The sequence below is a fragment of the Monodelphis domestica genome, chromosome 1 (genome assembly GCF_027887165.1).
Source record: "Monodelphis domestica isolate mMonDom1 chromosome 1, mMonDom1.pri, whole genome shotgun sequence".
Classification (NCBI taxonomy): domain Eukaryota; kingdom Metazoa; phylum Chordata; class Mammalia; order Didelphimorphia; family Didelphidae; genus Monodelphis; species Monodelphis domestica.
The window spans coordinates 408141452-408167835 of NC_077227.1; the positions used below are offsets into that span (position 1 = coordinate 408141452).

The window sequence follows — 26384 nt, forward strand, 5'->3', positions numbered from 1 at the left end:
CACAGAATACAAGAGAAACATAAAAAGATAAAAATAGAGGGGAAACCATAATGGCTAAACTGTACATACTTATATCGGAAGAGAATACACGTAACCCCTCACAACTCTATCATCAGTAGGGCTCTTAAATGAGTTTAACTAATGACAAAGTAGGATTACATTATGTTTGGATGATCTCAAAAGAAGACTGGAAGAGTGAAGAAAAAGAATGTATTGAGAGAGGGAAAAGAGAGAAAGAATAGGGAAAATTGCCTCATATAAATAGTACACAAGTACATTATGCAATGAAGGGAGTTAGTGGGAGGGAAGCACAACACACAAGCCTCACGTCATTTGAACCGAGTTAAGGAGGAAAGAATAAACATACACACAAATGTGGGTAAAGATACTTGTCTTACCTATAGCTAATTAAGGTATAAGAAGTCTGCAAAGGCAGGAGAGGGTTATTAGGTTATGAAGGACTTTGAATGCCAAATAAAGCATTTTTGTATTTTGATACTAGAGGCAATAGGAAGCCACTGGGGTTTGAGTAGGGGAAACAGAGAGGGTAACACGATTAGAATTGTATATCAGTGGTTGAATTAGAGGTTGGATTAGAATGGAGAGAAACTTGAGGCGAGGAGACCTCCAATTGTAGGTTGTTATAGACCATTTTAGTAATAAAGGCATGATGAGGTGATGTGGACCTGCACTAGAGTGCAGCATTGTCAGAACAGAGCATACATTAGAGGTATAAGAGGGGTAAGAGATAGTGAGCTGAGAATGACATCTAAAAGACTGTAAACCTGAGGAAGAGAGAATGGTGGTATCTTCTACAGTATTAGGGAAGGTGAGGGCAAGAAAGGATGAAAGTTTAAGGGGAAAAATGAGTTACATTTAGACAAACTGTGTTTAAAGTGTCTACTGTACATCTAGTTATGCAATATTTGTGGGGGGCTTCAATTTCCCTTTCTCACACCTAACTAAATCAAATTAAGAAAGGAGGTAAGGAGGTAAAGAGAATTTTAGACAGTTATATATGAGAGACTTCTGGGACTAACTGGGAATAGGAAGGAGTATACTTACTCTTAGCTGTGCACAAAACTTGATCAAATATTAGGACATAAAAACCTCATAAGCAAATACAAGAAAATTAAATTCATCTTTTCCTGACCATAACACAATAAAAATTACATTCAAAAAAGGGTCTCTGAAATATAGAATAAAAAATAGATAACTAAATAACAATCTTAAAAAATGAGTGATCAAAGAATAAATCAGAAACAATAATTTCATTAAAAACAATGACAACATACCAGATTTATCAGATTCAGCCAAAGCAATTATTGGAGGAAATTCTATCTCTAAATATATTATTAAAAAAGAGAGAAAGAGAAGATCAAGAAATTGGATATGAACTAAAAAAAAAACAAAAACAGAAAAGCAATGAATTAAAATTCCCAATTACAAAAAATAGAAACCCTTACTATCAAAAGATGAGCAAAACTAAAAGTAAAAAACCAATGAACTAATTAAAAAACTAGGAATTTTTTTGAAAAACAAAAACAAAAACAAAAAAATGGATAAACCATGGACTGAAGTGATTAAGAAAAAAATCTAAATACTAGAATCAAAAAATGCAGAGGAAATAAAAGCAATTATTAGGAGCTCCTTTATCCAACTATATGTTAAAAAAAAACTGACAACTAATGAATATATACAAAAACATGAATCACACAGATTAACAAAGCAGGAAATAGAATACTTGAGCTCCCTAAAACTCTAGAGATTTATAAACTCTACCAAATGCTTAAACAATTAATTCCAATAGTAAATAAATTGGGGGAAAAAATATGAGCCTTACCAAATTCCTTCTTTGACACAAATACCGTCTTGATTCCTAAACCAGGGGAAGTTAAAACAGACAGAAAACTATAGACCAATTTCTCTAATCAATATTGATGCAAAAAATTTTTTAAATATATTAGCAAGATTACAGTAATATATTACAAAAAGTATACACTACAACCAGGATGGATTTATAAAAGGAATGCAGGAAATCTATAAGCATAACTGACCATAATAAAACAAAACCAACAAAAATCTTATTATTTTAATAGATGCCAAAAAAGCTTCTCACAAAATACAACATCCATTCTTGTTTAAAACATCAAAAAGCACAAAAATGGGAGTTTTCTTTAAAATGATAGGTAGTACCTATTTAAAACCAGAGTAAGCATTATTTGCAATGAGAATAAGCTAGAAGCTTTTCCAATAAGATTGTGATGAAGCCAGGATGTCCCTCCATCACCATTACTATTCAGTACTGTACTAAAAATCCTTGCTATTACAACAAGACAAGAAAAATCTAGTGGAAGAAATAAGCATAGGCAAAAAAATCATTACAGATGACATGATAATCAACTTAAGAAAACCTTAGTCAAATAAAAAACTAACAAAAACAACTTCAGCAAAGTTGCAGAATATAAAGTGAACCCACAAATCATCAAAGCCATTTATGTATACCATCAACATTCTGTATTACCAACAAAATCCAGGAAGTCAGAAAGAGAAAATTAACTTAAAATAACTAGACATTAAAAAATATCTGAGTCTTCCTGCCAAGACACAGAGAGAAATTTCAATTAAAATAATTATAGGCAATATCATATACTTGATCATCTATCGGCCAAGACAAAACCAGGAACTATGTGAACATAATTTCAAAACACTTGTCACATAAATAAAAACACATCTAAATAAATGGAGAAATACTAACTGCTCACGGGTAGGCAAAGTCAAAATAATAAAAATATTACTAAGAATTAATTTACTTATTCAGTATCAATCAATTACCAAGGAATTTTATAGAGCTAGGAAAAAAATTATAACAACATTCATCTGGAAAGAACAAAAGGTCAAGAATATCACTGGAAAAAATCAGGAAGAACTGAAGTTTCTGATGAATCAGGAAGAACTGAAGATCTCGAACTATACCACAAAGCTGTAAATATCAAAAATTTAGTACTGTTAGGGGCGGTGTAATGTCCCTGAACAACTTTCAGGGATCCAGGAGAAAAAAAAAACACCATTCATAAGCAAAGGATAAACTATGGGAGTGGAAACACCGAGAAAAAGCAACTGCCTGAATACAGAGGTTGAGGGGACATGACAGAGGACAGACTTTAAACGAACACTCTAATGCAAATACTATCAACAAAGCAATGGGTTCAAATCAAGAAAACATCTAATGCCCAGTGGACTTACGCGTCGGCTATGGGGGGTGGGGGGGAGGAAAAGAAAATGATCTATGTCTTTAACGAATAATGCTTGGAAATGATCAAATAAAATATATTAAAATTAAAAAAAAAAAATTTAGTACTGGCTAAGAAGCAGAGATTAACCAGTGGAAAAGAATAATATACAGTATACAGACACAAATGAACAGAGCAATTTAGTTTTTGATAAAACCAAAGATCCCAACATACTGGAGTAAGAACTCACCATTTGGCAAAAACTGTTGGGAAGCAATCTGGCATAAAGTAGGCACAGATCAACACCTTGCCCTATATACCAAAATAAATTCAAATTGGTTTAGATCTAATGGGTGATATCATAAGAAAATTTAATATAACTGGAAGGAACTGACAGATTTTTTTATGAACAGTAAATTTCCATAACCAAACTAGAAAAATTCACAAGAAGAAAACAATGGATAAATATGATTACACAAAATTTTAAAAGTGTTTGCCCCAAAAAAAACACAGCAAAAACTAGGAAAAAAAGCAAGAAACTGGGAGAAAATCTTGTATCAAGTTTCTCTGATAAAGGTGTCATTTCTAAAATATACAGAAAATTGAGTCAAATTTGTAGGAATAAGAGTCATTCCCCAAGTAAAGAGTGCTTTAAAGATATGAAAAGGTAGTTTTCAAAAGAAATCAAAATTATCAACAGCTGTATGAAATATTGTATGACTCAGAAAATAGGTTCATTAAATACATCATTGGTGGAATTGTGAACTAATCCAACCATTCTAAGAAAGCAATTTGGAACTAAAATATAAAAGCTTTTAATTTAGACACACCTTTTTGCCCAGCAACATCATTAATAAGTCTATACCACAAAAAGATCTGGGAAAGAAGAAGAGGGTCCTACATGTACAAAAATATTGATAACATCTCTTTTTGTCCTGGCAAAGAATTGGAAACTAAGAGATGCCTATCAGTAGGGGAATGGCTGAATAAATTATGTCTATGAATATGATCAAACACTATTGTGCTCTCAAGAAATGATTAAAGAGATGGTTTAAAACTCAGCAAGGCCTGTTACGTAGTAAGAATACTATAAGAATGATCCACAAAATGTCCCACAATTCTAAAGGACTTAAGATAGAAAATATATGGATTTGGGAGCAGACCAAAGTCTCTTTTCTTCTTTTTCTTACCTCCCCCCATATGGCTAATGTGAAATTTGTTTTGCATAAATATATGTGATTATAATGAAGGGATGAGGAGTAGGTGAAAGAATTTGGAAACAGAAAAAAATGTTTAAAGCCTCTATGCTTTTTAAAAATAGAAGTTACTTACAGGGAAGTATGTTACTTTTCTCAATTAAGACAACAATGAAATAAATTCTAATATGTGCAAAGTATCAAAATTGCTCACAATTACTTTTTCTCTGTTTATGATTCTGTATTTTTTTAAACCATATATACCTGGAATAAATTAAAACAAATAAATTTAGAGCGCTAAAAACGAAAGTAGTCAAATAAATTTAGCACATTGATAATGTCCAAATGTTAAACCATCATTTCAATTTTTCCTGTCTCCATATTTCAACAATGTTAATACTGCGAGAGTAATGTCTGTTTATTGAAAACAGGTAACTGTCAGAAATATTGCCAGATGCATATTTAAATCCAAGTGTACTAATGGTTTGCCATTTGCCCTTGCCCTTGTAATTTCTCACTGCAACATGATATAGTATTAAAAAGTACTGTTCTTTGGGTCAAGATACTAGAGTTCTAGTCCGCAACCTTTGGCAAGTCATTTCCATCTCTTTGTTTCCCAATTTGTAAAATATGTGGAGGAATAGTAAACTCTATGATCTTCAAATTCTCTTATAGTTCTAAAATATAATTTTAAGATTTTATGATTTTAAGTTCAAATATTTCAAAATCCTTCCTTCCCCCAAGAATAAAACTGGGACACAGACCACTCAGTATTCAGTATCCTTCAAAGCATAAGAGCCTAACAAATCAGTATGTCAATATAAACTTTGCTTCTTAAAATTCTATAAATGACTAAATCTATTACTTATTCTGCTTTGGTTACACTGAATGCTATGAATCTCTTAACCAAGTTAAATCCCTAAAAGAAACCTTGTTTGATATCTAGAGTAATGAGTGGGTGTTCTAACAGTTCTGCTACAAGGGAGCACTGCATGCTGGCAAAGTCCCTCTCTGAACAATGTGACTCCTACACATTATACCTCTGTCTATAAATTACAAAGCTGCTCACTAATCACAAACCATCACAACAGTTTCATAATTCCTGCAAGAACAAGTAGTAGAAACAAGTTAACATTCTGAATTTCATCTCTTCCCAAGGGATTAATTTACCTTCTATAGGCATAGTGGTTTAACAAGAATGCAGACAGCAACATGATGGGAAATAGCTCATAAAAACAAAAATGAAGCAAAATTATGACACCAAACAATAAATGGCAATCATCTAAATAAGACCCAGTCAATGTAGAACATTTTCTTAATATCTCCACTTCTAGAAACTTTGAATGTCTTCACCAAAGAGAAGTGGAAACTTTTTCAACCTTAAAATGTGTCCCAAGGTTTTCATTCTAAGATTCATGAAAAAACTATACTTCATTTCTTAAAAAAAAAAAATAGAGGAGAAATTAGGACAATCACTGATTTTTCCATCCTCACCATCCTTTTTGTTTCTAATGCAGTTTCTCTTTTGGAAAGTACAAAAAAGAAAAAAAGATAATGGGGTAGATTAAGGGCACCCCAAAATAGTTATCATTTTAAAAAAACTTTTACCTTCTGATTTAGAATGGCAGAGGAGTGCTAACAACTAAGCAGTGGGGATTAAGTGATATACCCAGAGTCACAGAGATAGGAAGTGTCTGAGGCCATATTTGAACACAGGAACTCCCATCTCCAGGCCTGGCTCTCAATCCACTGAGCCACCACTAGTTGCCTAAATAATGTTATCATTAATTTATATTATTAATTGCTACTGGAAACAGGGTCTAGTAAAAATAACACTGGACTTGTAGATAGAAGACCTATGCCAAAGTCCCTGTTCTTTCACATGTTAGCTGTTGGACACATTATTTCACTTCTGGGTCTTAGTTTCCTCATCTATAAAATGAAAATGATAATATGTGCTTTGTGCATACCATCAAGTATAATTGTAAAAATAATAAATGAAGATCAAAAGAGATACTATATGTTGTCTATATCCATCAGAGCAGATAAAGCAATTTGTAAAAATTAACTGTTATTAAATTAAATAAAAAATGCCTGAAGGAATATGCCCTGAAAAAAAAATTCTTCTTTAACTCTAAAGAAAAGAATTTTAGAAGTATAAAGAGCAAAACACTAGAGTGTGCTATAGTACCATCCTTTAGATGACTTAGGGAAACAGAAATATATGAGAAGATGAACATATATCCACACAAATGTGGAAGTGCCCAACTGCTTAAATTCAGGTATAAAACCATTAAAACAGGAAACTGACATCTCTTAATGAAACTGTTCAATCTCCCTCTCCCAATTAAAAAAAACAAACCACTGGAAATATTTCCACACTACTACCACTCAGCTACATAAAAACACATACATATGTATGCACTCCCATTTTAACCAAAACTCATCATTACCAAGGGAGAAATATCCCTAGGTTTAGGCATAAGATCAATACAAACCTCATTTCCTTTAGTCCTTCAGCTTCGATGACCTGCAGAATCTGTTTTGGGGTCATTGGAGCATCAGAGTAGTTTTCTAATACCTAAAGAAATACAAAATATCCACATTTCAGAGTACAATCTCCATTTATATCTATGAACCTATATTATGAGCTATGATTCAACTCTTGAGAGCTACAAAACAACATATTTCCATATATGAGGTTAGGAAGGACAAATTACAGGCAAAAATAATTTATATCTCCTATTAGAAATAGCAGCAATTAGCTAAATTTCTGACTCAAACCCAAGTAAGAATGCAATCATCTTTCTTAGCATGCCTTTTAAGCAACATAAGGGTTTTGTAACCCTGGTTACTATTTAGTATAAAATGAAGATGTTAAGTGTGGCTAAACCATAAGATTACATTCTGTTACACTACTTTATAAATTATAAGACAGAAAAAAATGTAGGTTTTTCTTTCCTCAAGAAGTTTGTTTGGTTAGGACTCAAATTTTTAAACAGTGCCTTTTGCCAATGGGTTATGAAATTCTGATTTTAGTTATCACAGAGCTTTTTTACAATCTGGCGATATGATGCTACAATTCAGTGTGAATAGTGCAAGAAAAAAGATGAAGCTAACTGAATGTCCCTTTCATGTCAGAATCATCTATAACTGAGTCACTGCAGTATTTTCTTAGTGAACTACAGTTGCTATCTCACTTCAAGAGGTTGAGTAATATTAGCAATGCTGCTGTTCTAAAGGAGGAAAAAGAAAAAGGCAGATAGGTACAACTCCTATAGCTCTTCATTCTTTTGAGGGGCAAGGATACAACCATAACTAACTTTATATTCATTCATCTGGCAAACACAAATAGCATACAAAATAAAGATACTTAGGCAAGATAGAGTTCCATTAACAGCCATGCAAAAGGAATAAGTCTTTAAGAAATTAGGATGAGGGAAGATAGAAATGGAAAGAAAGGAATTAAAGATTGAGTAAATCAGATATTAAAATACTGCTGAAGTGGGGTAGCTAGGTAGCACATTGATTGTAGCACCAAGGCTGGAGTTGGGTGGGCATGGGCAAGTCACTTAACCCCCAACTGCTTATCCGTACCCTTCTTCTACGCCTTGGAACACAAGTAAAGGTTTTTTAAAAATAATCAATACTATACATTGTTTCTAAGGAAGAGCAGAATGGGATAAGCAATGGGAATTAAAGTTACTTGCCCAGGTCATGAAGCTAGAAGTGTCTGATGCCAGATCTGAACCCAGGACCTTCCATTTTCAGGCCTGGTTATCAATCACCTGAGTCACCTAGCTGCTCTCATAAGCCAATTTTTTGAAAGGCTTATGAAAAATTTATTTTCTCAATGTGTAAGTGTAGCCTGGGAACCAAAATCATTGTAAAGAAAAACTTGTAAAGGAAGTTACTTCAAAAGATACAAAGTATTCACTACTATCAAAAATATATGAAAAGAGAGGCTAGGGAGCACAAAGGATAGAGTTGGGAAAACTGGGTTCAAATTTGCTGCAAACCCAGCCCTTGCCACTCTTCCTATATATATGTATATATATATATATATGAATGAATGATGCTGGTTTTAATCTAAAAACAATTCTGCACCAGTATTCTTTCTATTCCTAGTTTCTTTTTCATGATGTGCTTTTTATGTTGGTAATTGTCTCTTCTTAGTTCAAGTTCAAAAAAGTGTCCTCTAAGTAAGAATTATGAATCAAAATGAAAGCGATTACATGTAATGAAGTTTTTCAAAAGTTTGGAAAGCATTCTTCTTTCAAAAAAAGAAAATTAAAAAATTAGAGCTAACTTCATATTACCCCTAATCATGCCTCCTTATCCAACTCTTGACACCTAGAAAAAGTATACAATATTTAAATGAAAATCTTTTACTTCTCAGCAACAAAAGCACCAGCAACAATTGAGCTTATCAGTAATAACATTCATTTCTTTTTTAGAGCTTTCATACCCCAAAACTTATGCTAGAACAGTTTTTCCTCCAAAAGCATACAATTAACTATGGCTAATACTATATGCATCCCAGTTCCCATCTATTCTCTTCACCATCAAAAATAGATCTGTTTTCACTTGGGGATTACAAATACTAGACTAACTTGAGCAGTGTAAGGAACAAGATGAGACAACTGGTACATCTGGTTTTGATGGCAAACATTTCAATTTAAGAGAGGCTAAAATGAGTGTTGGAACTTTGATCAGAACTAACCTAGTAACTTCTTAGTCCATCTCATTTCAAATCAAATTTGTCAAATCATTCTTATTTCTCCTTCAGGACTAAATATACATTTAATATAATTAACAACCAAAAAAAGGTTCTAAGTTCTCAACCTGCAGCAATTGTAAAGTCTTTAATGTGTCTTTTTTGTAAGTAAATCTGTCCGTGTTCCCTTCCCCCTCAAAAAATAAGAGGATGGAAATTTTAAAAACACAAGACATAAAACCCACAAAATTATACCCTACAACACATCTGTGTATATACAACTGAGGTTTCACAAAAAAGAGTCTATTTTTATTGGATTTAAGATCAAATTAAAAGGAATGCTTTAGAAGGAAAACTAAAGAAAGGGACTACTCGATCTTTAAATTCATAATCTGGCTTGAGCTTGAACCAAAGACAAACCAGAAATTGAATGAAGATGTGATGTTAAGAGGTCAGACCATGGCAAATTCAAATACTCCCCAAAACCTAACAGAATGTCAATTCTCAATTCCTAAAATCATTTATTTAAAAAGTTAAGAAAATCAAAGAAAATCAGTGATCAGGGTTTAGAATTTTTGTTAGAAAACAAATTTAAGGGAAGAGTCAATTAATGTTAAAATAGAAAACCAAATCACTCCCAGGTGGTTTATAACTAAAGTCCTAACACCTGTAGGAAAACACCATCAGAATAAGAACTTCAGAGAAATTGAAATTGAAAACCCAAAGCTCTATCTATTTCAAGGAAGGAGGAAAAAAGACTTAAAGAGTAAACTCTCCTACCACCTATCCCTTTCTCAGTTCCAATCTTTTCCCAGAAGAAACATCAAAACATGGAAAAAGCCTGTATTTTCCAAGATGGCCTAACAAATGCATATGAAATATCAATTTTTATCAGAGAAACATTTCAGAATACCAAAGTAAATGTGGTCTCAAGAAAGAAAAAAAAAGAATACCAGTCTTGGTTACAGTCTTGCCTCTGACACTAAATGAGATGAATGGCCTTGGCAAAGTCACTTAACTTCTGAAGGGCTCAGATTCCTCTTGCATAAAATGAAGGGGACCAGACCTCTCTATGAGGACCATATCTCTATGATCCTTCCATTTAAAAAAATCTCTTACCTTCTGTCTTTGTATCAGCTCTAGGACAAAAGGACTAGGCAACTGGTTTAATTGACTTGCCCAGGGTCACACATCTGTCTGGGATCATATTTGAACCCAGGTCTTCCAGAATCCAGGCCTGGATCTCTGTCCACTACTGTGCTTCCTAGTAGCTCCACTTCCATATCTCACATTCTGGAATACTCAACCTCAAACTCCAAATGTCGCCAGTGAATAGACTAGAAAATTCTAACAAAAATTCCTACAGACCAAATACTCAATTTCCTCACTAATGAGAAAAAAGTCCCCTAAACCCATACACAAAAATCAACTCTATCCCTATCAATTAATTACTGCCTTTTGTACAAGACCTCTGAGATATGACCCTCATTTGATAATTAAATGTAAGATTAAAAGTAAATTATACCTCTTTACAAGCCCTCTACAGTGTAGAAATAGACTAGTGTGCTACATGAATTTTGACTTGTTTTCTGAAACAGGTCTCTGATAAGATAGTTCTCTGGGAGTAATCACCTACCTGTTACTACTGTAACCAGTACAATTTTACAAGTTTTCCAGAATGTAGTTATTTCATCAGGCTTTGTTCTGAAGACCTTGAATTTACACTGACATTTATTTCACTGAACCACCACCACCAAAAAAAAAAAACTGCAATGCTCAACAGAAAACTTAGAATTCTGAAATGAAACTTTCTACTTTGCCAAATCTTAAAGGATTTCTTAACTGAAATGCTTTTTTAGTTTGTCAAGCCACTTGAGTTCATGAATAAAGATATTCACAAGTGGACATAGGTGGAATAAAACTGGCCACCAAACTTTCCAAAGTAATTACTTGTTTTATATATATATGTATATATATATATATGCACACATATGTATATAAAATATATGTAAATTTTTAAACCTAAATACCTTTTTGATTTCACTACATTGTTCCAATTCAACAAATATATGTTAAATATTTGAAAAATACCAAGTTAGTCATGGAAAAAAGGCGCTGAATAATAATAATTCCTTGCCCTCAGATAATTTACAATCTATCAAGGAAGAAAGAATTTATACAAATACTACAACACAAAATGGAACATAACTGCACAGGAAAGGTACAAAGTGCAAAAAGATTTGAGGAGAGAAGAGACTGTATCTAATGGGGATGGGGGTGGTTAGAGTGGGAATTAGGAAAGCTTCAAAGAGGGCGTGAAATTTTATCTCCTAGGACTAAAGTCTTGCCCATCCACCCTGACTTTTTCCATACCAGCCGAGTTCCATCTGCCTTCTTAAAAGTAAGCTGTTTCCCACCACCCCGCTAACTACATATGGGCTAGTCTCTTCTTGGGAATAGAGACTATGCTCCCCTAATCATCACCCTCCCCCGAAGAGTGATGGAAGGTGGTAGGGAAACCTTGAAAATATAACTGTTAAATCCAACAGAATCAAAAATGAAGAGGAAGGGAAGGAAACCTTACATGTCACTTGCGCAAAGAAATTTTAGGAGGGGGACTGGAGTGAGTACGCCCAAATATCTCCCACCTTCCCGTTTCACCCCACCCCCGTCTGTTACTTGGAGGAGGGGTCCGCTCACGATGATGGGGGAAGGGGAGCGAAGTTTCCGTCATGAGAAAGAGGCCACCCCCCCATCCCCCGCGCCTAGTAGAACCGACATGGGGGAGGGGTGGGGCGCGTTCCGTTATGGGGGGGAGGGGCAGCCCCGCCCCTCCCCCTCCTCCGTCGCTTCCTCGCAGTGGGAGACCCCCCCCCGCCCCGGCGGTCGCATTTCTGAGGGAGAGAGGAAAACGAGACAAGGCCCCCCACACTCACCCCGAGACATCCCCCCCCCGGTAGTCCTTTCCCTTCCCCCTCCTTACCAAGCGGGCGGCCTCTGCCCACGTGCGCTCCTTCTTCCTCTTCTGTTTGTCCTTCATCCTCCTCCTCCTCCTCCTCCTCTTCCTCGGCGGGGGCGGTGGCACGCGGGGCCTCCTCGCGGACCGGGCGGGCACGGGGCACGAGGGGCCAGACGGTGTCGGGACTGAGGCTGGCGGCTGGGAGCGCGTGGCGGCGGCGCGAGGCCCGAGCCGAGGGCAGGGGACGCGTGAGGATGAAGGAAGAGTTCGGGTGGAGGTAGTGGTGGCGAAGGAGGCGGAGGCGGCCGTTCCACGCGCCCCGGATGCGCCCGTTACCACAGCGGCGGCAGCGGCCCCGCGATCACTAAGGAATGCGGCGGTCCCACATAACAACGGGGTCAGAGGTCACGGCTCTGGCGTCCGCCCCGCCCCGCCGCCACCGCCACCGCGCGCCGCTTTCCCCAGCTCAGGCCTTGGGCCTCCTTGCTGAACAGCCGCCGTTGCGAGGTAAGTGAGGGAAAGTGAGAGGGGAACAGGAAAACGGCTTTCCCGTCAGCCTGGTGGGTGGATAGGTGTGCGTGAGAGAGCGCGCGAGCGTGTGTGTATGTGTGTGTGCGTCTGTGGAAGGGATGGGGGGGTGGGCAAAAGGGCGGGGGTGGGTGGGTTTTTTTGAACAAAAACAAACCGCAAGTGCCGCTGGGAGTTGTAGTCCTTGGCCACGTATAGTGCATTCTCGCTCCGGAAGAGCATACGGGTTTTAAGAGGTTAGGACTACACTCTCCAGCAGGCATGATGGCTCAGATTCTTTACGCCCCAGTCTGACTCCGGTAGTAAAGGAGTGGGATGGGTGGGGGGGGTAATCCTGGAGAAGAAACAGAGCAGAATCTCGCGAGGTTAGGGAACCAGTTTATGGTGCGGGTTGGATCTGAGGAATGCTGGGAGGGCAATGCTGGGAAGGGGCGCCGAAGTGCCCTCCCCCTACGGTGCGCCATCTCTCCCGCCTCCCCCCCACTCACCATTGCGGGGCCTCGCATCATTGTCACCTGAATGGAGAGCCGGCCTGGCCCCCAGCATGGCGTGGGTCTGAAGGAGCTAGGATAAGAACAGAGCTTTCCTAGTGCCAGGTCTCTTGCCCAACCACCTTCCCGGGAGGTCTGAAAGTGTGCTAGAAAGCTTGTTTTCTGTTCTCCAGTCGTTAGGAATTATTTAAAGACGGATATTGTGAAGGGCACTGAGAATGTCCTGTCCTCTCCCTAAATCTCAGTTTCCCTTATCTGTAGAATAAGGGATTGGATGCCCAGCTTTGACAATCAATATAAGGACCTTTTCAGCTCTGTCCTTCTGTGAGTTTTTGAATTTATGGATGCACAGACTGTCAAGGGACCTGGCCTAAATACCTCTTCAGAGGTAGTAGTGGCAGTCTCCCACTGTTGCCTGTGTGTAATCCTCCAACAACCTCTCAGGTAGAGTTGTTAATTCTAAAAAGAGAGGTGGAGATCCCTCCCTAAATGACTCATAATAGCACAATAACAGAGGGTGGGAAATGATCAAATTCTCATGCAAATATAGTAATTATTGTATGACTGACAGGCAACTTCTTGGAGCTGACTCTGAAGATACATTTATCTTGAGCTTGACTTTAAAAAACAAACAAACATGAAAACTAAGTTTACAGTTGCATCTGAAATGGCAGCACTGAATGAAAAAACCACAATCCTATCCCCTGGTATTGGTAAGATGGGAGCTTTGCCTAGGGAAAACCAGCCACTGAGCTCCACACACAAAGGTTACAGTATTCTTAAGCGCACAGCTACATGGGGTGTAAACAGAAGATTTGAGTTTCTAGTAAACAAAATCCTTCAGACTGAACTGGAAAGTTCAACGGGTAATAAAATGGGAAATTCAACATGAAATACAATGTATTTCATTGTTTCCTTCATACTCCTCTCCCCCACGAAGAAGAGAAATTCTGACTGAGTTGGTTGTTAAAATGTAAAATAAAGTTTTGAAACATGTTGCTGATTGTAAACTCAGACAAATCAGTTGGATTCTCAGTTTGAATTTCTTAATCTTTAAAATGGTTAAGTAGCAGTTTGCTTTCCTCATTGGGGTTAATAGATTTCATTTCTTTGAAACACTTTTTAGGTAAATTGTACTTAAAATATAAAGTATCCATTAAAGGATGGCTGAGCAAATCATAGTATATAGATAGAAAAGAACCATACTATATTTCAGAGGGTCCCCAAACTATGGCCTGTGGGCCACATGTGGCTTCCACTGCACTTCCTGAAGGGGCACCTCTTTCATTGGTGGTCAGTGAGAGGAGCACGGCATGTGGTGGCACTGCAAAGTGAGGCAGCACTCACATACAGTACTACTTCCGGTGATACCCTTTACGTGGTTCCTTGTTCTGAGAACAAGGCACTGCGCAAAGGATTATGTGGCTGCACAATGGAAGATGTCAGGATGTCGGCATGGTGAGCAGTGATCTGGGGGAGGGAATTCTGCACTGTGTATACTGCTGTATAGTGGTGGCAGTGATGGACCTATGTAAGGTGTGACACAGCCATCACAGCCAGCACTGCAGCCTCTGCTATCCCAGACAGTGGTATACAGTGTCACAGGCCCAACACCACCTCCAGTACTGTATACAGGCATCAGATAGCAGTGTTCTGGCCTGTGACATCAGTGGTGGGCCTTTACTATGAGAAGCCCACCACTGCCTCTGGGTGTTTTATAAGACACCCCTTGTTTTGGGGGGTCAAATTAATATAAGACAGTGTCTTATTTTCTGGGAAACATGGTAGTAAAATGGACCCCCATACTTCCCTATTATAGGGACAATTATATTGTGCATCTAGGGGAGTATGGGGGTCATTGTACTGTGTAGTTATGTGGGGAGAGACTTTTGGGCAAAGGAAGGTTATAGGGGCCATTATGTTGTGCACCTGGGGGAGTATGGTTGCCATTGTAGCATGTGGGGGAAGTGAGGAATGTGTTTTTTGTATTACAGTCTATAATTACAGATCCATAAATATGGACCGCAAGAGGACACACACTAGTGTTGTGCCTTCTTTTTTCCTGCCATGGAATCTGATTGCAGTGCAGTTCGAACAGGGTAGTGTGAACAGCAAAGGTGGTAGAGGAACCGACTCTGTAATTGTGCCAGTTCCCACACCACACCAGTGTGATGCTGAGGTAAAAGTGGAGTTCCACCAATATGGCCACTGGTGAGGCTGAAATGATGTAGACTGGGAAGGCTGCATTGATGGATACAGATCAGACTGCATTGATGGGCAGTGCAATCTGTATGCCTCTGTGTGGGCAAAATTATTGCTGGTATATATTGTTTTTGTGGGGCTATGTATATATATGTGCATGTGTGTTTGTGTATATATATGTATATATATGTATACACACACACACACACACATATATATATATATATATATATATATATATATATATATATATATATATATATATACATATATATAGTTATTTTACTAATAACAATTTGGAATCCCTAGGAAACAATGAAGTTAAGAAAGAGAAAAATTGACTCGGAGTGTAGGATATTCAAAGAACAGCGGACTTATGATTACTTTTTCATGCTTTACAAGGAAACAGCTGTGTATTTAATATGCCAGAATATTGTGTCTGTGTTCAAAGAATACAATTTGTGTTGATACTATCAAACTCAACATAAAGATAAATATGATTGTTTGGTTGGAGATGTGAGAAAAGATAAAATATTAAAACTGAAAAATACATTGACAACTCAGCAAAATACTTTTGTGAAGCAGAAGCAGGTAAATATTTCATTGCTGTGAGCAAGTTTTCAAGTTGCCAAGCTAATAGCGTGCACTGGCAGACCATTTGTGGAGGGAGAATTTGTTCAAGAGTGCCTTCTTTCTGTTGCCAAAGAGATGTGTACAGAAAAGGCAGACTTATTTAGTACAGTTAGTCTTTTAGGATCTACAATTAAACGAAGGATTGAAATGCAATTTGCATCAGCATTTGCAAAACTCCGCAAGAAAACTTTCCTATTTTTCCTTGGCATTCAATGAGAGCAATGATGTTCATGATTCTGCACAACTTCTAATTTTTATTTGTGAGACAAATGACAATTTCGAAGTCACAGAAGAGCTTGCTGCACTGCAAAGCATCAAAGAAACAACTACAGGAGAGGATATCTATGAAAAGGTTTCCCAAACTGTGAAGGATTTGGAGCTGGACTGGGCTAAACTAGCCAGTGTGACAACTGATGGTGCTCTTAGCATGGTGAAGTCTAAGAAAGAAGTAATTGCTCGCATTAACCAAGAGATGAACAAACATAACCATTCTCATCCAATAGCCATACACTGCCTCATCCACCAACAAGCTCTGCTATGTAGTAAATCACTGAAGAGGAACTCTGTTATGAAAATTGTGGTATCTTGTGTTAACTTCATTAGAGCTAATGTACTAAACCACAGACAATTTTAGGAATTTCTGTCTAAGCTAAATGTTGTCTATGAAGATGTTCTGTACCACACAAAAGTCTGTTGACTGAGTCAAGGAAGAGTTTTGAGACATTTCTATGACTTACTAACACACATTACAGGTTTTATGCTTTCAAAAAACAAAGAAGTACCAGATCTCAATGATGCAGAATGGAAATGGCACCTCACATTTCTGACAGATGCAACAGAGCTACTCAACAGTTTCAATGTGCAAATCACATATGAAAGCATTTGAAGTAAAATTAGGCCTCCTTGTCAAACAAGTGAAGGAGGAAAATTTCTGCCATGTCCCCTTAACTCAAAATCTGTTAGCGGAAAAACCCTTGATTGCATTCCCAAAAGAAACGTGTGGATTCATTGGAAAAGTTGCAAAAGGAGTTTCAATTCAGATTTAAAAAGCTTAATCTCCATGAACAGGGCATACAGCTTTTCTGTAACCCATTTTCTAGTGACACTGAAAATATGGATACAATTTACCAAATGGAACTGGCTGAACTGCAGAATTGTGACTCTGAAAGATGCATTCAAGTCAAGCAGCTTGCCTAATTTCTATGCATCTCTCCCCTCTGATACATACCCTAGTCTCAGGAACCATGCACTCAAAATGGCACAACCATCTTTGGCAGCACTTATGTCTATGAACAGACTTTTTCCAGAATGAAACATCTGAAATCTCCAACCAGATCTAGACTAACTGATGCACACTTGCATCACTTATTACAACTAGCAGTGACAAATACGGAACCAGACATTGACCATCTCATTAGCCAAAAGCAGGCCTGTAGTTCCCATTGAAATACTGGTCAGTTTGTTGATTTAAATTTACTTGTTCTTTATTTTAAATATTGTATTTGTTCCCATTTTGTTTTTTTACTTTAAAATAAGATATGTACAGTGTGCATAGGGCTTTGTTTATAGTTTGTTTGTTTGTTTGTTTTTTATAGTCCAGCCCTCCAACGGTCTGAGGGACAGTGAACTGGCCCCCTGTGTAAAAAATTTGGGGACCCCTGCTATATTCTATAAGAAATAATGAATAGGAAGAACTCAAGAGCAGCATATGAATCACTAATGCTGAGTAAAATAAACAGAACCAGAAAAACAATATACAGTGTCTACAACAATGTAAATGGACAGAACAAAGAAACTAAAACTGGATGCTGTATAATTATAATGGCCAAGATTGTCTGTGAGAACAGAAGGGCGTATGCACCTTCTTTCCTTCTTTGCATAACTGGGAGATCTCTGTCTGTGAAACATCCCATATATTGCCAAACTGCATTGATGTGTTGGTTTGTTTTATTGACTTGCTATTTTTCTCTTTTTTATTCTTTGTTACAAGAAATAGCTAAATGGGAATGGAACAGATATGTTTGGCAATAAAGGTGATATAAAAATAAATGATATAAAAATGAAAAAACATACATCTATTCATTTGATGAGATTCTTCATTAAAAGGTTGAACCCTAAATGATGAATTTTTGCCAATAATAATTCATGAAACTACTATGTCATGTAAGAACTATGATCCTTATTAAAGGAGCTTGAAACTAGAGGTCATCTGGTCCAATGAAGCTCAGAGAGGTAAGTAATTTGTCCACATTTATAGAAGTGACAGCATCAGGATTCAAACTGGAGTCTATTATCTCTAATCCAGTGCCAATATCACTGGTCTTTTAAGTATTCAAGCAATCATTTGTCTGATATTTATCAAGCTCTGCCTTAGCATAGATTATTTTGTTTAATGGATGAATTATCAGCATCCTTCACTGATATAAAACTAGGGCATAAAAGTCTTAAGCCATTAATAAGTAAAGTAAAGGGGATACAATAAGGAATAAACAAAGACCATGGAGCTTAGAGTCTAATACAGAAGTGAACCCGGTATGGTAGGTGACCTTCCATATCAGTTGAATTTCTGTGACCTAGAAATTTATTACCTAGTAATATTATAGTAATATGCCTCTTCCAGTTTAGCCTCTAGATTCAAAGTCTTTACAGTTTTGTTGAACCTGCCAGAGTTTGTGTTCCAGGTATGGACGTCAAGAGCTACTGTCACAACACCACCATGATTAGATACCACTAGAGTGAAGAATTACAGTTAGACACATACACAAATGAATATAATAGAATGTATAATCTGAATGTGGAATAATAATTTCAGTTATACATGTATTTTATAGTAATTCTAAAGAATTTTATTGTAGCAAGCCCTCATCACCTCATTGGCAGTATCTCTGCAGTAGCCTGCTGGTGAGTCTCTGCCTGAAGGTTCTCCCCACTCTGGTCCATACTTCACTTCTCAGTTAAAATTACCTTCTTATATCACATACATTCATTTAGTAAACCCTAATGGCTTCCTATTGCCTCCAAAATTAAACATAAATTCCTTTCTTGCTTTTAAAGCTCTTCATAACCTAGCCCTTTACTACTTGACTAGTCTTATTCTTTACTCCCTTATACATACTCTGCAATCCAGTAACACTAATGTCCTTCTCCTTGCATAAGATATTCCATCTTCCAAGTGTTTTCACTAATTGCCTCTAGTCCTAGAATACTGTCCCTCCTTATCCCTGCCTCATAGCTTTAAGTCTCAGCTAAAGTCCCACCTTCTTCAACATACCTTTTCTCTGTCTCCTTAATGTTCGTATCTTCCCTCTGAGACAACCCCCATGTGTATCTATCTTATTTGTACATCATTTTGACATGTTGTCTTCCCATTAGACTGTGTGCTCCTCGAGAGCAGAGAAAGTGTTTTTACCTTTCTTTGTATTCCTTGCACTTACTACAGTACCTCGAACATCAAGGTGTTTAATAAATATTTGTTAATTGACTGACTAAACCTAATTTTTCAACTAAAAGAAGCCCTTAAAGTTAATTCTGTTTTCTCTTTTTGTTTTTAAACCCTTACCTAAGAACTAGAAACTCTTTAAGGGAGTGTTCTTTCCTTGGGATTGGCTAAACAAATGATGGTATGTAAATGTAATGGAATACCATTGTGCTATAAGAAATGAAAGAGATGATTTCAGAGAAACATGGGAATGTGGAGTAGCAGAACCAGAAGAAAAATTATATTAATATATAGTAAAAAATAACTTGAAGGACTTGTGAACTTTGATTAATGCAGTGATCAACCATGATTTCAGAGGACTATTGATGAAAAGTGCTACCTATCACCTGACATAGAGGTGATGAACTAAATATACAAAGTGAGACACTTATTTTTGAACATAGCCAGCATAGAGATTCATTTTGCTTAACTATGCTTATTTGTTACAAGGGTATTGTTTTTTTCTCTTTTTTTTTCCCAGTGGGGGAGAGGGGAGTTAGAAGGAAAAAGAATAAATGCTTGATAATTGCCAAAATAATTTTAAAATCTTTTTTTAAAAAGAGAGCACAAAATGCCAGAGGATTCTAGAACTATACCACTTAAGAAAAGCTTTATTACTTATCATTGGGATTATAGGATTTAAAGCTGTCAGGAACCTTAAAAAGCATCTATTTCAGAACTCTCATTTTATAATAGAAGAAAAAGAGGCCCAGGAGATTAAGTGACTTGCCCACAGACACAAAAGCCAATATAGTCTTAACTATAAATGGCCCTCATTCCATTATACCATCTTTCCCTAAATGACTCAGTTCCTCAAAATAGTACTTGAGATTTATCTAGCCTGTTAAGAAATCCAAAAACTGGAAAAGATCTCATGATTCAGTCAGAATTTCACCTAAAACATTAAAGTAGGATAGGACCATCTGTTTTAAAGCCCTACAAGGAATAATGTATTGACTATTGTAGTTTATTTCAGTATTTAATCATGCTTAATGTTAGGTTGATTTTCCTCATCTCTAACTTAAATTGCACTCTAATTTCAACCCATTTCCAGTTAGTAGTGACTGAAAAAAGTCTTCCAGTAGTATTTTAGGCTCTACAAGAAAGTAATCGTCATGATTTTTTACCTTTCCCCATTGGTTCAACTTCCCATCCTTTTAATTGTTGTTGTAAACCTTTGGACTCTTTCCAGTTTCTCTATATCCCTCAAAATCTAGAACAGCGGTTCTCAACCTGTGGGTCACAACCCAAAGGGGGGGGGGTGGAACGACCAAAACACAGGGGTTGCCTAAAGCCATCAGAAAATACATATTTCCGATGGCTTTAGCCGCTGAGAAATCGCGCTACTTTACAGCAAGATCTCGGAAAGAACGGGGACCCTGCTGCCCGTACATTGTACTAATATTAGTTACCTATCAGCAGCCCTCCCCCTATGAGGGGCAATGGATTTACCCTGTTGCCTGGAAACCGAACTCAAACAGAGACCCAGAGAGAGCATCCGGGCTCTGGCTCCGGAGGGATTAAGAACGAGTCCTGGAGTAGATAACGGAGCCAAGTAACCCCAGCAAAGTGAAGCCTCAGCTCGAGCTGGAGGGAGACGACAGGAAGAAGAAGGCAGTGTCTGCAGACCCCCTCCCCAGGCAGGACTTACCTCCCGCTGGATTAATATTTCTCAACATATAATTAAATATTGTTTTTGTGATTAATCACTGTTTAAATTATGTTTGATTTGTAGCAATGAGAATATATAATGCATATCAGGTATTTACATTCTTAATCATAACTGTAGCAAAATTACAGTTTTGAAGTAGCCACCAAAATAACTTTTTGGTTTGGGGTCACCGCAACATGAGGAACTGTATTGCGGGGTCACAGCATTAGAAAGGTTGAGAACCATTGATCTAGAGCCTATAATAGTGTTAGGCATTCACTGGTAAATGGTATGTAATCATTGGATTTAGATAATACATTATTAGTATGGACATAATAAAGACCTACCATAGAATTGGAGATTAGATTTTTTTTGTGGCTCTTCTGTAGTTCATGTTGTAGCTTTCCACAAAAGTATATTCTATTCAAATTGTGAGGCGGTGTTCCTTGTTTCTATAATTCTGTCTAAATCTCATATTGTAACTTTTTAGTTTGTTTCTTTTTTTAATTTTACTAAGAAAAAAGGAACCGTATGTGAAGATATGAATCTATATTATGAACAACTTGCTCTTCAAGTATGTAATAAATTTAACATTATTTTCAAAGCTTCCCTTGTCTTTGTTCCTACTGTCCTTTTGGTTCTCTCCTACACATTTCTTCAGCGACTTCAGTGACCTTTGTTTATTTTAGTAACCTCATCTCTCTCTCTCTCTTTTTTTTAAACCCTTACCTTCTGTCTTGGAATCAATACTGTGTATTGGTTCCAAAGCAGAAGAGTGGTAAGGGCTAGGCATTGGGGGTTAAGTGACTTGCCCAGGGTCACACAGCTGGAAAGTGAGGTCAAATTTGAACCTAGGACCTCCTGTCTCTAGGCCTGGTTCTCAATCCACTGAGCCACCCAGCTGCCCCCAGTAACTTCATCTCTTGGTTGTGTGAAAAGGAAATCACTTTAAAAGACTGATATATATTAATTTAAGGTCCCCAAGGAATTCAGCTATGTAATTCCTAAATGAAAACTCAAGTCAGCAGTCAACCTTTTATGGAGTTTAATTACAAACAGGAGGAAGAAAGGTATGAGAGAGAGAGAGAGAGAGAGAGAGAGAGAGAGAGAGAGAGAGAGAGAGAGAGAGAGAGAGAGAGAGAGAGAGAAAGGGGAGAGAAGGGAATAGGGCTTAAATACCCCCTCTGTTTAGGCTGGGCCAAAAGGCCCAAGCCCTTAGATAGCTGAGGCAAAGAAAAGAGATCAGTCCCTATCACTCATGTGACCAAAATGGAGAAACAGTCTCACGGGCCTCCACCTCCAGCCTCCTTCAGAGCAAGTCTTCTCAGAGCACAACCTCTCAGAGCAAAACCTCTCCAACCTCCTCGTCCTCAGACCCCGCTATCTTTAAGGAAACCATCCAAGTTCCCTCCCCTCAGTTCTCACATCTACCAATCACTGTCCATGTCTTCCCTGTGCCAATGGTGGCTCTAGCTTAACCCAGGACCGCCCAGAGGTCTGTGGATTTGCACATGTCTGTTGAAGGTCATATTCTCAAATAATTAAATCTTGATCCTTTGCTGCAGCCCTTCCTAAATCCTGTTACCCTGAGTAGGGTGGAGATTGGAAGTTCCAAGACCTGGTTCTGTCATTCCAAGTATCTCTATTGTATCAATTCTAAAATCAATCATGACTCAAAGAACTTCCTGTTCTATGCTTAAGCATAGGTCAAAGCCCTTTCCATTGTTTAGCAAAAGGTTTCTGTCCTAAAGTAGTCTTAGGTAGGGAGGAGAAGGACCCTCCTTACCTGATGTTGGAAATGGGGAAATTTCCAACATTCATAAGTCTAAGAAATTTTAAGGTTTACACTTGTTTCCTCCCAACTTACATATTTACACACAAAATTGAAGTAAAAAAAAGTAAAACCCTCATGTCAGATATGCATAGTCATGCAAAGCAAATTCCCTCTACTACAAATGATTATGTCCAAAAATATATTACAGTAGAATAATATTCCATTCTGTTCACATAACATAATTTGTTCCACCATTCTCCAATTGATGGATAACGTTGACAGTTCTTTCCTTTGCCAATAAAAAAGAATAATAAATATTTTTTTTAAACCCTTACCTTCCGTCTTAGAGTCAATACTGTGTATTGGCTCCAAGGCAGAAGAATGGTAAGGGCTAGGCAATGGGTGTCAAGTGACTTGCCCAGGGTCACACAGCTGGGAAGTGTGTCTGAGGTCAGATTTGAACCTAGGACCTCCAGTCTCTAGGGCTAGCTCTCAATCACTGAGCTACCCAGCTGCCCCCAATAAATATTTTTATACATGTGTCCTTTCCCTCTTTCTATGATGTCTTTGAGTTAAGCTTTTTGGTATTAGCTAGACCAAAAGGAATGCACAGGTTAGTGACTTTTTGTTAATAGTTTCAGATTATTATCCAACATGACTGGACCAATTCATAGCTCTTCCAACAAAGTGTTTACATGCCTGTTTCATTTTCCTTTTTTGTCATATTTTGCCAATGAAATGGAACCTTGAAGTTATTTTAATTTATATTTCCTTTGTTATCAGAGATTTGAAGTTTTTTTAATAGGGCTATTAATAGATTTCTTTTTTATTTTAATATTTTTAAATTTTTTGAGTTCCAAATTCTCTCCCTCTAGCTTAAGTGACTTGCCCAGTCACAAAAGCCAATATAGTCTTAACTATAAATGGAAGCCCCCCTCCCCGCCAATTTAAAAGGCAAGCAATATGTGAAGTCACACAAAAATTTCCATATCAGCTATGTTACAAACATGAGAGAAAAATAAAGTGAGAAAAGTATTCTTAATATGCCCTGAAGAGTTCATTAATTCCTCCTCAGGAAATGGATAGCATTTTCCTTTATGAATCCTTACTAATTGTTTTGGATCATTGTATTGATCAGAGTAGCTAAAGTTTTTGACAATTGATCATCTTTACAAAATTGCTGTTTCTGTGTACAATGTCCTCTTAACTGCTTATTTTGTATCAGTTTATATAAGCCTTCCCAGGTTTTTCTGAAACCAGTCCTTATAGCACAATAGTATTCCATCACTATCATATACTACAGTTTATTCAACCATTCCCCAATTGAGAAACATCTCCTCAATTTCCAATTCTTTGCTACCACAAAAAAGAGCTGATAGCTTAGATTTCTTCTTTGGAAACTACTTTTGCTCATCTAATGGGGAATGACTCTTGTTCTTATGTATTTGAGTTCCTTAATGTGCTCTGTATGTCAAACCATTATTAGGGAAACCTATAAAGGTTCTCCCCTTCCAATTCTAGCCACATTTAATTTTGATTGTACAAAAGCTTTCCAAGTGTAAGGAGGAATTAAAATTGTCCGCTTTATTAAGATTAAAATTCCCTGGGGATTGTATTTTAATTTATAATTATCTGTTAAATAATAAAAAGTGAGGAGGGCAGCTGGGTAGCTCAGTGGATTGAGAGCCAGGCCTACAGATGGGAGGTCCTGGGTTCAAATCTGGCCTCAGACACTTCCCAGCTGTGTGACCCTGGACAAGTCACGTAACCCTCATTGCCTAGCCCTTACCGCTCTTCTGCCTTGGAGCCAATACACAGTATTGATTCCAAGATTGAAGGTAAGGGTTTTGTTTTTTTTTTAAGTGAGCCAGAGAAAGAAAAGGCACCAGCCACCTGTGACCAGTTGTTCACTTCCCAAGCGTCCTCCCCCAGCTGGCTGTACCAGCTTCACAGCCAGACCTCAGGTACACTGGTGCTCTCTTGAGCAGCCCTGAGCCCAACTGTATATGTCCTCCAGGGTTCACCCACACTGGCACTCCCCTCGCCACCTCCCCTTGAGCCAGTTTTGCAACCATACCTCAAGCACACCAACATTCTCCTAGCCACCTCGTCTCTATGGTTCCAAAGCAAGAGACCTCAGTCCAATTTTTATGCTCCTTGTGAAGTCACTTTTCTGAGCCCCTCTGATTTGTCAGACTTCAGCCTCAGACCAAATCAGAAGCAGATCTTCTAAACACCTAGAGTCACCATGCAGTCCTTAGAACACTTGCAAAGTTCTACAACTCCAGAAAGGACCCCACCCCATCGCTGGTTCAAAAGTAAGATCCTTTACTTTAAAATCCAAAGTTGTCTTGACTGGCTAGTGTTAAATTTTCACATTATCTTCTGTGATCCTCTCTAAAATTATTTGATTATGAACCCCTTCCCTATCCAAAGTCTCACTAAGTATTTCCTTCCTTGTTCCTCTAATTTGTATATATAGGTTCGTTTTTATATTTATATTTGTTTATATAGGTCATATATCTATTTCAAACTATTTGTAAAATATGGTATAAGTTATTAGTCTAAATCCAGCTTCTGTCAAACTTTTCTCAACAATTCTTATTGAATACTGAGTCCTTGCCCTAGAAGTTGAGGTTTTAGGCTTATCAAAAATTATGCTATTGATAAACTGTGGGAGTAAAAACACCGATGAAAAGCAACTGCTTGACTACAGGGTTGGAGGAGATAAGACTGAGGAGAGACTCTAAATAAACACTATAATGCAAATTCCAACAACAGGGAAATGGGTTCGAGTCAAGAACACATGTGATAACCAGTGGAATCATGCGTCGGCTATGGGAGAGGGAAAAAGGGGGGGGGGAGGGGAGGGGAGGAAAAGAAAACGATTTTTGTTTCCAGTGAATAATGTATGAAAACGACCAAATAAAATAATGTTTAAAAAAAATTATGCTATTATATTTGAGTATGTTGTGGACCTAGTCTGTATACCAATTGACCTCGCCATTTTTAAATGAGTACCAAATAGTTTTGATGATGATGCCTTATAGTACATACTCTTGGATTCCCTTTCTTTCCATGTTTTCTTTTCTTTTTTTAATTATTTCTCTTGAAATCTTGAGCTCATATTCTTCCATATCTTCTAGCTCATTCCCTACTGCCTACAAACCCATTCTCCCCCATCCTCATAAAACTTTCACTTGATTCATCCATTCCTACTAGCTATCATCTTCTCTCTTTCCTCCCATTCATTGCTAAACTCTTTAAGGAGGCCAATCCTAATAAATGCCTCCATTTCTTTTCCTTTCACTCTCTTTGTAATTGCAGTCTAGCTTCTAACCTCCTCAATCAAAACTGCTCTCTCTACAAAAGTTACTCATTTAATTGTTGATCTAATGACCCAGTATTCCTCCTTATTGACCTCTCTGCAGCCTTTGACACAATCTATCACCTTCTCCTTAATACTCTATCTAGATTTTAATGCTGCCCTCCTTTCTAGTTCTTCTCTTACCTGTCTGATCA

At 37.5% G+C, this 26384-nt stretch overlaps 1 protein-coding gene and 1 long non-coding RNA gene across 5 annotated transcripts in view; one reads left to right on the forward strand and one right to left on the reverse strand.

The window, feature by feature from the left end:
- ASXL1 (ASXL transcriptional regulator 1) overlaps positions 1-20662 on the reverse strand; it is a 66649-nt gene extending 45987 nt beyond the window's left edge. Inside the window, exons 1-2 of one of the 4 annotated variants that reach the window (XM_007474454.3) lie at positions 20565-20662; positions 6928-7010 (exon numbers count right to left, since the gene is read on the reverse strand). In XM_007474454.3, coding sequence (XP_007474516.2) covers positions 6928-6983 — 56 coding nt within the window. In that variant the 5' untranslated portion in view covers positions 6984-7010; positions 20565-20662. Of the gene's footprint in view, positions 1-6927; positions 7011-11730; positions 11882-12129; positions 12790-20564 lie in introns of those variants that run through there. The other 3 variants (XM_007474452.3, XM_007474453.3, XM_007474455.3) reach the window with 3 other exon arrangements.
- LOC103102360 (uncharacterized) lies at positions 12491-21692 on the forward strand. Its single transcript, XR_008915234.1, has 2 exons — positions 12491-12612; positions 15636-21692. It is a non-coding gene; the product is annotated as an uncharacterized LOC103102360 (long non-coding RNA).
- The last annotated feature ends 4692 nt before the right edge of the window (positions 21693-26384 follow it).